We start from the raw sequence: 13,645 nt of genomic DNA, 5'->3' as shown, positions 1-13,645 counted from the left end.
GGGAGTTAAACTATTCGAGTTCATTAAAAAAAACAAAAAACAACTTACCAGAAAGCAACCAAAAAGTCCCTTTGTTACATGGTTTGTGAGCAGTGATTGTTTTGACATCTCATGTGTGATGAGGCTGCTCTGCTGTGCCCAGAGTTCCTGTGGTCAGGTGTCCATGCACTTGGTCCTGTCTAGTTTGTAAGGGGAAACCTGGAATACAATTTCTCTTAAAGCCAATAGAATAGATAATACAGTAAGTTACTTTCTAAAGTAAACTTTTCAATTATTATAACAATTTGTAAAGCAAAATATTTTCAGAGGGACGTTTCTGCTGTAGCAAATAACAGAACATTAAACAAATTGTTCCTTATAACCATATTTAAATGTGTTCAGTGCAAATGCTGGTTATAGTTGCATTTGATAAATTCCTTGAGTGCACATCCTTTTAGGCATACTTTATTTTAATAATTCTTTTTGACCTTATATATTTTCTTCTGTCATTTCTTGTAGAAGCAGCTCAGACAGAAAATATAGAAGAAAATGAAGAACCTTTTGTTGCCCCTCCGGGACTGAATGTCCCCTCTGATGTGGAACTGGTATGTGTGTACATTTAATGCAGCTACACTTGTGCCAACTTTTGGGGAGCTGATGGTGCTCTACTATTTGGTGACTGTTGGGTTTTTTTCCATTAACTTTACTGTGGTGTATTTTAAATTATTCTAAAAGAGCAGCTTCATTTCAAATGTTCTTTCTTGAATTCTTGAGTTCTATGAACACTGTTGAATCTTCTTTTTTCTCATTGAAATGATTGCAGGGCTTGTACTGAGTGCATTTAGTATCACTTGTGATATTATTTTAGATAATGCAGAGAAAGGGCAGTTGTTCTTGGAATGGATTCTTGCTGAGATGTCAAGGCTGACATTCTGAACATAAAGGACCATTAAACCAAAAGATTGCTTCTATTCAGGAGGTTTTCTCTGGATTCTTTTTAATTGAGTCCCAATCTGAAGGGGATGGGAATTGACCAAGTGTAAAGGCTGTGTTTGAAACTAGCCTAAGTGTGAAATAACTTGAAAGTATTAGCTTTCAGAAGTTTGTAGAAGCTGTTTCCTTCATGTGATGGCACCAGAATTTGCTACATAATTTAAACTTAATTGCAACAGGCGTATTTTTCTGCCTCTTGAAGTTTGCTGAACAGACACCTGCTTGAGTACAGTTCTAACCTTGAGGGTTTTCAGTTTATATCAATTTTTATAAAAGATGCTGGGAAGTCAAATAATATTCCTTTTTCTGTAATCTTAGTCACGAAAGTGTTAATTTATATATGGGCTCAACTTGATATTCTCAACTTGATAACCTTGGTCACTAAAGATTCAAAGCACTCTGCTAGAATAATAGTGAGCACAGGATATTTGTGTAAGAGTGGTTTTCTACTTCATTAGCTTTTAATTAAAAATATTTATCCTGTTGTGGTCTTTTTACATGAAATAAGAGCTATTTAACCAAACTAGTGTGCAATTTATTTTAATTTTACTTCCTTTTCTCTACAATCTATAATGCATTTCATTAGTGAGCTGCTTACCAACCTAGTTCTAAATTCAGGGAAGATTTTTATATGCTGCCTTTAAATAATGAGTTATACTTTAGCCTTAATAATAAGAACCTTGAGTTCTCAGAGAGAAGCTGCTTATTTTGCATTTGGATACTGTTTCCAAGCAGTAACTGGTGGTGAAAGAGGTGACAGACTGTTGGTTTAGACAGCTGCTTGGCTTGGGTTTTGTTCTGAAACTTAAGATGTATTTTCTACGGATGTTGCAGAATGCAGTGTGGGACTTACCAAAGTAATTTCCCAGTCAGTTATTGAACTCCAGTATATTCACATGAACAGAAAGCAAATGTAGGCATATTTGATTTTGAGTAAAAAAAAAACCAGCAACCATCAAAATGCCTAGAGAGCAGCTCTGAAAACAAGTCATATACTTGTATATGTATACAAGTGTATACTTGACCTTGGATTGGGAATTGTGAGAATTTGGTTTTTTACAAGCCTTGATTTGTTTTTGTTGCTCTAGTCATTCAGCTTTACCAGGGAGCATATTCATTCTGTGTTTTTTATTTCAACTGCTGGGAGGAATAGAAGCCTGGTAAAGGTCACTTGTAAACTTTGAATCATTTTGGAGAGGAAGCTGCTTGGAACTAAGTTAAAATTTGAGAGTCAGCTTGCTAATGTGGAGACCTTGCTCACAGCCTCCAAGGTGCAGTTCAACAAAGACAGATATGAAATAACTTCTGTAATACAGAGCAATGCAAAATGCAAATATGTGATATTGAAGATGAGTCAGCACAACTGCATAAAAAGTCCAGAGGCTCTAGTGAGCTGGGGAATGTTCACTGTGTGGCAACTCCAAGTGCAGCAGTAATGTCCTTCTGCAACTTGGAATAGGAGAGCTGTGTCCAGGATGCAGGAGGTCTTCCACTGCTTCAGACTGTGATTATGGGCAGAGATGACTTTTTCACCAGTGCATTTTAAGAAGTCTGTGGATGCTGTGAAAGTGGGCTGTAAGAGGAAATTATCAGTTAATAACTTCTGAGGAGAGATAGAAACAGAAAAACTTGATATATGGTGTGAATCTGATAATGCACAAATTGTTACCAGTTTATTAAAAACTTCATTGCCTCCAATTAAAATAATCTTTGTTAGGATTTTAAAGGGACAAGTAGAACTTGGAACAATTAGTTATTTTACATGTTGGACATGTTGTCCTGGTAGAGGATCCAGTTGTCTGAAAGCAGCCTTTAAAAATGGGCTGTTTGATAATATTCAGACTTCTTTCCCTGCGTGGAGCACCATGCTTCCAGTCTAATGAAAACCATTTTCTGAGGTTTGCAGCATAGTTCTGTATTTAAACCAATAAAATTGCAAAGCTAAAGCAAATCATTAGTGTGACACTTCAGTCTTTACAGGCATGCAGAGTGTGTGTTTCTACAGTTAGTAAGCAGAAGACAAACAGCTATCTGAGTATGAAATTAAAGACAGTGAATGATGTTCATTCATTCTTTAACTGTACTTTTGTTCTCTTCTCTTCTTGAGTTTGATATGGTAGTGCTCCCTTGATGGGATTTCAGGAGTGGAATGCATGGATGCTGTGTAACTTTATTAATTTTATTTTTTCTTTTATTGTTAAGGCATTCAATGACTCTTTAGGGGAATGTGACAGCACATAGGAATTATAGTTCTTATGTTGCTCTTGAGAGACAACATGTTCCTTCCAAGCAAATGCAAAGTAACAAACTTCTCTAGTTAGGGAACAATATTTGCACACTCAGAGGTAACAGAATTAAGGAGAGCCCTGGGGATGAAGACCATCTATTGTGAGTCTTCAGATAACCTTGAGGTATTGTAACACCGAACTCACCCCGGATTTGTTCCCCTTTCAGTTTGGTGTGCAATGGCAGAAATAGTTGTGCTGATGGAAGGAGAGGATCTTGCAAAAGGAACTGAACGAGCAGCTTGGGACTGTGTTGGTTATTTTGTAGTGCTGAAGTGCTTTCTCTAGTTGTGAGAGATCCCGAAACTTGAGCTGCCAAAGAAAGCTGAGAAGGGCAGGGAGCTCCTGTTCTTTGTAATTCCCTTTGGAGTTGTAACACACCGTTACAAGCTGCTTATGAAAACACAAATATATGACATTTCCCTCCCACAGCCGCCGACAGCGAAAATGCACGCGATCATCGAGCGGACGGCCAACTTCGTGTGCAAGCAGGGAGCGCAGTTCGAGATCATGCTGAAGGCCAAGCAGGCGCGCAACTCCCAGTTCGACTTCCTGCGCTTCGACCACTACCTCAACCCCTACTACAAGTTCATCCAGAAGGCCATGAAGGAGGGACGATACGCTGCCCCTTCCGAGAGCAAAGCGGACGAGAAGAAACGTGAGTTGTTGCTTTGCACGGCCTGGCTTCGGGCAGGGAGTCAGTGAAACGGCCACTGGGGTCGCGGGTAAAGCAGCCACGTCTCTTTGGTGTTACCCCCAGCTGAGGTTGATGTGATGATTCAAAACTTTGCTTAAATTGGAGGAGATTTTTTTGAAAAGTTGCTGTTTTGGAAAGCTTTCAGCTATAGCAGCTGCTGTGATTTTGGAGTTTTTAGAAACTCATAAAACTCAAGCCCAAAAGAAGGACTCAACACTTAAGTTTTAGTGTTATTGATGTCTGGCAATATCTTCTTGTATCTGTGTATTTGTGAATAAGCTGATTTATATAATTGAGGCTTCCTTAAGAATTCATGCTAGTGCTGTATCATCTTTCTCTCCCAATGCAAACTCATAGCAAACCCAGCTAAAATTCAGACATTGCTTTTGTTTAGACTCAAGGGTCAAATCTGAGGAAGATGATGATGATGACGACGACGATGATGGAAATTACCTGCATCCGAGTCTCTTTGCATCTAAAAAATGCAGTAGGCTTGAAGAGCTCATGAAGGTACTTGACCCTATTAAAATTACTTTCTGTCTTGTAAAACACCTCATTCATGGACACAAAAATTATAAGATGCAGGTGTTCAGGTCTTTTATTGACAAAGGTTTGGGGGTTTTTTCAGACTGTAATTGAGGTCTGTTTTGATAGGCTTTTGAGTTATCTTTTCTCTAGTACATAAATTGTTATTTTTCCATTTATAAGGAATTATATTTCTATTTTTGATGCCCTCTGGTATTGAGGGCATCACTCAAGGATTTATCCCACAGAACCTGTGTTGAAGCAGAAGAGATTAAGGTATTTAATGCCTTCTGTATATAAGCTGAGAATGTTTTCATTTTAGATTTTAGTGAATAAAATGTTGACATGAAATGGCACTTTCAGCAAATAATATTTCACTAGAATTTACTACTCATTACATGTAAATTTTGCTGGATGTGTTAGTTATTTTTATTTTTTGAGTCTGGGCAGTGATGGAATAATGGGACTGACAGATGGTTGGATGTATTTGAGGCTTTCAGAGGAATGGCTGTGGTGCTGCCTGATGCTTAGACAAGGCAGGTTCTGTGGCTTATCCCAGCCATGGCAGTACATGGCTAACAGTAATAACCACTTTTTTTTTTATGTCATGCACTTCTATTCACATGGAATTACTTTTGTTTTGTTTTCCACTAATTTTCAGAGATGTTGATTCTGATATGAGAGCTACAAAAAGATTAACTTCTTTTAGAAGTTTGCGCAGAATTATCCATATCTATTAACTTACATAAATTTGCTTTCCCAAATATGCTGATGCTATTATGCCTTAAATATGGACTTCCAGTTTTAATCTCTTTTTCTTTTTCTCCTCTGAAAACCTTTCCAGCCTTTGAAGGTGGTAGACCCTGATCACCCACTTGCAGCACTGGTGCGCAAAGCCCAGTCAGATAATAACTCATCCACACCACAGTCGACAGACGGGGCAGCTGTGCAGACATCCCAGGCAGAATATTCCTCTGATTGTAAGTGCTTTGTGATTAGGCAGCTGCTGGAGTGTCTTGATGAATTGTGTGTGGATGCTGGTAGGAAGAGAATACGTTGGCTTCATGCTTGATCCTGTGTGTTTGTTCTTCTTCAGTCTCCTGAGCCTTTGCAGGTGCATTCTTTATTACCTGTAACCTTCAGTACTTCTGCATTCTGTCCCTTACTCCACATATTTCTTAGTCAGCCTAAGAGCATTAACATGAGCTGCCTTCTATTTCTTTGTTTGGTTTTTTTTTTTACACAAGAGATCAGGTGCCATTTCTTAGTGTGTGCTGTGAATCTGAATTCTCAATGTGTTAGTACTGATGCAATAACTTTTTTTCTAACTGGGTGTTTTTCTTCTAATCAGAACATTGTTCTTAAATGTGTCTTTTTGTAGCAACGGTGGCAGCCATGTATTACAGCTACTACATGCTCCCTGATGGCACCTATTGCCTGGCACCTCCACCTCCAGGAATAGATGTTGCCACCTACTACAGCACCTTGCCTGCAGGGGTGACTGTGTCCAGCACTACAGGGGTAGCAACAGTGCCTCCCCCCCCTGGCACCACACCTCCACCTCCCCCAGACACAAGTGACAGCAGCAGTGGGTTGACTTCCACCACAACATCTACAAGGTACCTTGTGCAGATTTTTTCATTGTTTGGAGGGCTCTTCCTGCACTTCAGTATGGAATATTTAGTATATGGAGTGTTCTGTTACTGAATCAAGTTTAAATGCATACAGAGAACAAACCTCTGTGTACTTTTTTGTTGTTACTAAAGCAAGAGTCTGAAAGATATTTATGTTCTATTTATAAAAACCATTTACTCTTGATGTTTTCAGCACAATTGCTCCAGTGGTTGCCATTATACCTCCACCTCCAGATATCCAACCTGTCATTGATAAGCTGGCTGAGTATGTTGCTAGGAATGGGGTAAAATTTGAAACCAGTGTTCGTGCCAAGAATGATCTCAGGTAAGAGAAAATGTTATTTAAACTTGTATTTTAAAAGTTGACAGTTTTGTTTCTAAATATATTACCAGGGCATGTGGGTTTCAAGTAGAGAAGTACTGTCTTTTTTTTTTTTAATTTGAAATTCAGGGACCTACTTAAAAGTAAGACCCAAGCATTATTGCCCAAATTCTCAAAAAAACCAGCCTATTGAAAATGTCTCTAGTAAGCATGCTCTGAATATGTATCCTCTGAAGTTTAGGCATAAATAAGAGTCCTTCCATGTTTCATTTGCTAGAGAAAATTAGATGGCAAAGGATTGTTGGTATTCACTATGTTCATGTGCATTTTCAGATATGCAGTTTTCTTTTCACAGGTTTGAGTTCCTGCAACCATGGCACCAGTATAATGCTTATTATGAATTTAAAAAACAGTTCTTCCTTCAAAAAGAGAGCAGTGACAACTGCCAGGTACATGTGTGTTTGTATATGCTTCTACTAAAAATGCAGTGAAAGTGAGAAAAGGCCTGGTTTATCTGTTGTGTTACCATGAGACATTTTAAAAATGGAACACTGAATTATGGAGAAATTGTTTGGTAAAGGATGTGAATACTTTTTTTGTTGATTTTTAGCTTTGTATGGCATTTAAGTAAGGATATGTGAGGCGGTGTGGTGCTTAATTCTTTTTCAGTATAAGCCACTTCACTGTGGTTGCAATATAAAATGACCACCTGAAAATCTTTGGGCTTTCTATAGGAGGGAATGTATGCTTTGTGGAGGTTTAGAGCTTTGTAGGATTGTGATCAGCATTGTGCTGTCAGAAAGGGGAGGTCTGGCTTTTGACACCCACACCTTCTCATGTGCCTCATGGTTCTTTGTACAGCAGTAGCACAGAGGCTGGACTAGTTTTCTGACATGCTTTTCTTCTGAGGGAGGTTTTGTTAAGAGTCCTGTCATGACTGCAACAATGCTGGAGCTTCAGAATCTCACATGAGTTTCCTACTTGCTTTGCTTCTCCTAGTCCATGTTATTAGAAGATGATAGCCAGCCTTGGCATCCATGTCTTTAACTGTTCTCGTGCTAGCTAATTAGATTGTTCTCTTACTGAAAAGAAAATTGCAAATAGTATCAGAACTACATTATCTGATGTTAACTTTTCATGGGAAAGAGCTATTTTTTTTTTAGGCCCTATGTCATTTGTCATCTCAAGGCTTAGATTGGGGAGCCTTAAACTGAAGAAGGTAGGCCTGTGGGTAAACTCCTCGGAATTGCTTTGTGGAAAATGAAGAAATTCAATACTCATTGCTGTTTGAAACACTTGTGTCTCATGTTTTGTTTTAGTAGTGAAAAATGTTGTGAAAATACTGTTTTTAAAGATAAGCTGTGGTAAATATTATCTTACTGAGCTGATAAATTGCAAGCAAAATTGTCCTGTGCCACAATGTTGACTGTTATTCTAGAATGTCTTATTTGCAAACCAGTGGATTGAATTCTTAATACTTAGATAATTAATAGGGACTTATTAACACTTATTGGGGGGGAAATTGTACACTAACCAAAGCATAATAATAAAGGATTCATTTTAAATGAGTACAGCTAAGAAGCAACAGAAGCTGACTTAAGTCCCTCGAGGTCAAGTGTAGCAATGCATCTTTTTGTACTGCATGGCTTTGTAGATAATGCCATTCTCTTCATTTTTTTTTTAAATAATGATTTCAATATTATCTTTATGCTTTAGCAATACATGTATAGGCAACTAATGCAATTGATGCTTCTCCTTTTGGCCATTAAAGTTAATAAGAAATTGTACTACTGGCCTCAGTAAATACACGATGAAGTCTTTGATTTCATTGTGTTTTTCCCCTTTGAGGATTTTACCGAAATTAGTTCTGTTGGTCAGGGAATGGCTGCAGGGAAGATCTGCTCAGTGCCTCAATTTCAACATCAAACATACTTAACAACAGGCAGTGGAATGCAACCAAACTATTTATTGAGAGGCACATTTCAATGTTAAATTACTTAATGTCATCACCTGACTCACCATGTAAATATTTTGAATGTTCTGTAATATCCATCTTGAAATTTTTATACTGTGAGTTCAGAGATGGTCCTGAATGATTCAATCATGTAATAGCACAACCAGGAATTCTTTACTCCCTTGAGAAATCTCAGCACATCTGCACTGTATCAAAAAACATTGCTAGGCCCAATGTTCTTCAGCAAGATGTTGGAACAAATCAACCCATGTTGACCCCTGTAAAACTTGATTCTGTTGAAGAAGTTATCATGCAATTGTACATTAGGAAAAACATGTTGTAAGCTTGTATTTTGTCCCTGGGAATCAACATTAATGGGTTTGGTCTGGGACCCTGAAGGTCAAGACCTTAAAGAATATACTTTGGGGAAAAAAGGATATGCTTTTAGGGTCTAATTTTAAAAATATAGTTTTTAAAGCGGTTTTTGGCAATAGTGTATCAGCTGAAGAACATTTTCTTTGCTGTAAAATAACATGTTCTTACAGTAGGTCTGTAGGTTTTACAGCCCACAGTGGGTTTACATGAGGTAGACTTACGGTCATGAGTGCTCAGTGATATAAAAATAACTGTTATGTGATTAGCTGATAATGTGATTTTTGAAATGGCTGGCAAAACTGCAGCTCCACAGACGCTGCATTAATTATTTCATAACCACCCAGTTAGTAATTCTGCACATTTCTTTTGAAAAGGGAGTATCTTCCTCTGAAGATGTTCCAGCAGACACTGCCAGCGATACACCAAGCGAGACTCAGTTTGCAGATGAACATGCACCTGAAGATGCATCTGAGCCAAGCTCTAAAGGAGTTCCAGGAACTAAAAAGGATGTTCCTCCTCCTAAAGCTGTCAGTGATGGCAAACTGGTGAAAGGTATGTTAACGTGATTTGTTGGGCGTGAAAGTATTTGTTAACAGGTACATAAGGAAAAAAAAAGAAGGTGGGAGAGAGGAAAAGAATTTCATCATGCAAAAAATACATTTGCACCGAAGGCATCAGAAAGGGACTGAAATAAGTAATTTGATTGCTTTCATATTTCTTTCTTATCAGACTATCAGGTGTTTATGGGCTGACAGAATAAATGGTTTTACTTCGGTTTTGTGCTAAGTTGAAGGCTTTCATCACTGACCCCAGCAGAATCTTATTTTTGTCATTTTGAACTTGACAGTTACAGGCTCTGTGCAAGAAAGAAGTCATTTGTTCTGAATAAAAGCAGGGGTCTGATTTGAAAGCATACATATGGAGGAAGTAGTTTAGATTTGTTGCTCAGTCTTCCTGTGTTGGACATTAGTCATGCTGGAAAAAAAGACCCCTTTTCATGTCTCAGTGGAATGTTTTTCCTCTTGTAGTCGTAGCAGCAGGGGGACAGAAGGGGAAGATCTTTCTGGAAGCCAGTCAAACAAAGTCAGCTAACACACTATTAGTGCCCTGAGTGGAGATTATCTATATCTGGGAACTGATTTCCTGGCCTGTCAGGAAAAGATACCTTAAAAATTCTCCTTTTTTGCAGTTAAAACTAGAAATTTAATTTTTTTAACTAGAACTGAAAGCCATTGGAAAAAAAAAAAAAAAAGAAACAGAAAAACCACTCTTGACCTGTGTTTCCATGGATGGAAGCTGCCTTCCTGCCACCTCACTTAGTTGCTCATAAGTTTATCTGCATCCTGTGGTCCCTTGGAATTCTTCTCTCTTCCTGCTTCTCACTGCACTCCCATTCCCTCCAGGGCCTGCAGGCTCCAGGTTCTTTGCTGTGGTTTCCTCACTGTCCTTACTCTGCCTTTTGCTTTCCTGGGGAAGGAGCAATCCTCTCTGTCTTCAGAGGTGCTTTGTTAAGGGAACACAATGTTCACTAGAAAATGGTATTGTTTCTTTTTGTGTTATTAATAAATGGCAAACTGGAGCCTGTGCTTTCATAATAGTAATCTGCTCAAATTCGGGTGATGGAATATGACCAGTGAGAGTCATTTCATGACAGTCTCATTCCTATAAATATTTATTTTCATTTCCTTTAATATGGTACAAATATCACTTTATTGTAACCTAAATACTATACTTGGCTGCAAGACAGACATAACATTGGCACTAGATTTTTCTTCTGCCTCTGAGGGAGTAAAATCCCGGTTTAGGATTTGTTTTGTCACGTGAAAAAGTTGGAAAATCACTGTTATCACTTCTCTTGGAATGCTTGAGTTCTCTGTTTCTGAGCATATTTCCTGAACCCAGAATTACCAGAATCAAAGCATGTATTTTATAAACCTTGGTATGTAATTTAATTACTATATTTAAATCTTATAGGATATATATGCAAAAGGCATCCTGAGGAAGATATTGCAGCAGACCATATGGTAGTAGGTTGCTTTGCTTGAAGTGTGTGAGAAACTCCATTCTTTATTCACTGAAGTTTCAGGTTGGATAAATGGGTTAGAAATTAATGCTGTATTTTTTTTCAGGTCTTTACACGACAAAGGAAGTTTCCAACCTTTATTTAAAAACAAATTTGTTCAAAAAAAACCCGGTTGTGTTGCCTAATGATGTGTGAAATCTCACCCATTCATTCACAGCATCGTTTGCTCCAATAAGCTTTGCAATCAAGGCCAAAGAAAACGACCTTCTTCCTTTGGAGAAAAACCGTGTTAAATTAGATGATGACAGTGATGAGGAGGAGGAGGAGGGAAAGGAAGGCCAAGAGAATGCTAACAGTGCTTCAAACCATACTCCAGCAGTTACCACACCTTGTGCTGCTCCGGAAGAGAAAAAACCTCAACTTACACAGGAGGAGTTGGAAGCTAAACAAGGTATTCCATGTGGCACTGAAAACTAAATGAAGCCTTGAGTCCTTCAGGGAAACTGCAAAACTGTCATGTGAATGTGTGACATTTTAGTGTGTTGAATCTTTTCTGTGTCATGTTAACAGGAATCAGAATTCTTTTACCACAGTTTGCTTCTTATTGTTAAGAATCGAATCTTCATTGGTTGCTCAGCAAAAATCAAACTTTTAATGGACTGCTGTCAAGTGCTTTGCCCTGATGCCTGATCTTTCTGAATTTTTTTTTGTTTGTTTTCCATTACAACCTTCAGAAAAACACTAACCTTTTGGTTCCCAGATTGCATTAACAGAGCCAAGCAAAGGCATATCTGTTTCTCATTTTCTTCAGAGAACAATGAATTGCTTCAAGCTATTTTTCAGTTATATAGCACTCCCATATAGACTAATATCACCTAGTTGATGTTTTGTTACTCTTATAATGCAATGCCATTAAGTCTTCGTGTGGGTTTTTCTTGTTACTAGGAAAGGACAGAAGGGTATGCTGTGTGAATTGGAATGAAAAGATATTTTAAAAGAATCAAATTGCCCCCACTCCTCCCCAGGGCCTGTCATTTGGGGTTTTTTTAAGTTGAAAAGTTTTTACTTCCCCTGTACTGCTTTTCATCAAGCAAATGATATATCTGTGACTTAAGATGCTTGGAATTTCCTAATTTCAATCTGATATATCTTTATCATGTCATTGAATGGATGTATTAGAAAGGCTTGAGAATGGCTGGAGAGGCTGTTTGCTGGTTTGTGATATTTTTGTATGTTTTTATTTCAAGGAAAGCCAAGTTCCCCCAGAATTACTCTCTGCTTAATTGTCTTTCTTAGCAAAGCAGAAACTAGAGGACAGATTAGCAGCTGCTGCAAGGGAGAAGCTTGCCCAGGCCTCCAAAGAATCCAAGGAGAAGCAGCTACAAGCAGAGCGCAAAAGGAAAGCTGCACTGTTCTTACAGACCCTGAAAAACCCTCTGGCAGAGGCAGAAACTGAGAAAATGGAAGAGAATTCCTTCAGTAACGAGGTAAGCAGGAAATAAATTTCTCTTTTCCATAAAAAGCTGTCAGAAAACTTACCTACCTCTGGAGTGGGAATCTGACAGCGTGTTATGGATTTGACTGAAGAGATGGAAGGTTTTCGAAATGGGGAGAAATTTGAATTTTAAACACTGTTAATCTTTTCAGTTATCTTACATATGTCTCTCATCTGTCATTAAAGAACTGGTAGAAAAATGTGCTGCACAAATTCTGAGGTCAGTTAGCCAGGTACAAAAAGGAAAAGGATCTTCCACATTTAAGCTCTGTACTAGTGGTCCATCTATTAGAGTGCTCACCTTTCAAGAGTGTTGGGCTATCAGTTGTGATGCTTATTTAATGTGTATGTTGGTGAGTTTGATGCATGTTGCAAATTCAAACACTGTTGGGAAGTAGAACCTCAGTTTCCTGGGTTTGGAATTACATTGCTTCCAGGAAAGGCAGTAAAACAAAGAATCCAGTTGCACTAATCAAGCCAAATGTCATCTCTGGATACAGATAGAAAACTTTAGATATTGATTGTGACAGACTGGTTACAAGAACAAATGACATGGCTTTCCATCATTTTCTTTCCCACAGAAAGAATTCCAGTACCTAACAAATAATTAATCGTCCAGTTCTCAATTTTTTTCTTTTTTTTCCCAAATAAATCATGGATTAGCCATGAAAACACTTCCAAGAGAACAACTGAAAGGGACATACCTGCAGTTTAGCTGATCCTTAACAGCACAGAGTAGCAGATGTAAGAATTGTGTGTGGTCACATCCCAAAAGAGATCTGCTCTGGGTTTCTCATTGCTACTGCTGACCAATTTTCCCTGGCACAGGTGTTCAGTACTTCTTCTCAGTTATATGTTGAAGACTGAATGCAAAGAGACAATGACAATGCAAAACTCCCCAGACTCGCAGTTCTGCTCTCCTTCTCAAGGGAATTTGTCAAGGACAGATATTTCTAAGCTGAGGTTCTTTTGATATTTTTCTTTAAGAGAATGCCTGAAATAACCAGTGACAGCTGACTCTTTTTCAGAAGAGCAGATGAATGTTCTTGCTCACATCTGAACTTACTGAAGTTCTAAGCTGAACTTACTAAAAAGCAAGTGAACTTCTCAACAAAAAAACACTCCCTATCCCACTTCTCAGTAAGCTGATTTTCTAGAAACTTCTTTTTTCCCTCTCCTGCATACGTACAGTTTCAGAGAAGGCATCCATTTTTTCTTACACAAAAAATTCCAGTGTAGTTGATAATTTTAAAATAACCTGTTTCACTGCTTCTTACCAATAGAAATGGTTTGGAGGTGCTTTCTTTATTAAAGGGCTTATTTAGAATTTCAGTTATATATTTAAATGTTTCTGATGTGACCT

The 13,645-nt window shown here is 38.1% G+C and overlaps 1 protein-coding gene across 3 annotated transcripts in view; it reads left to right on the top strand.

The window, feature by feature from the left end:
* SFSWAP (splicing factor SWAP homolog) overlaps positions 1–13,645 on the top strand; it is a 30,012-nt gene that overhangs the window by 4,614 nt on the left and 11,753 nt on the right. For all 3 annotated transcript variants that reach the window (XM_017815570.1, XM_017815571.1, XM_017815573.1), the window contains exons 4-13: positions 499–584; positions 3,690–3,915; positions 4,349–4,464; positions 5,324–5,459; positions 5,861–6,098; positions 6,307–6,438; positions 6,791–6,884; positions 9,139–9,316; positions 11,005–11,238; positions 12,084–12,274. In XM_017815570.1, the coding sequence (XP_017671059.1) occupies positions 499–584; positions 3,690–3,915; positions 4,349–4,464; positions 5,324–5,459; positions 5,861–6,098; positions 6,307–6,438; positions 6,791–6,884; positions 9,139–9,316; positions 11,005–11,238; positions 12,084–12,274 (1,631 nt within the window). The remainder of the gene's footprint in view (positions 1–498; positions 585–3,689; positions 3,916–4,348; positions 4,465–5,323; positions 5,460–5,860; positions 6,099–6,306; positions 6,439–6,790; positions 6,885–9,138; positions 9,317–11,004; positions 11,239–12,083; positions 12,275–13,645) is intronic.

This window comes from Lepidothrix coronata, unplaced genomic scaffold, assembly GCF_001604755.1.
Source record: "Lepidothrix coronata isolate B3197 unplaced genomic scaffold, Lepidothrix_coronata-1.0 Scaffold51, whole genome shotgun sequence".
NCBI lineage: Eukaryota > Metazoa > Chordata > Aves > Passeriformes > Pipridae > Lepidothrix > Lepidothrix coronata.
Note: the sequence above shows the minus strand (reverse complement) of the source record. Positions and strands in the feature narration are given on the sequence as shown.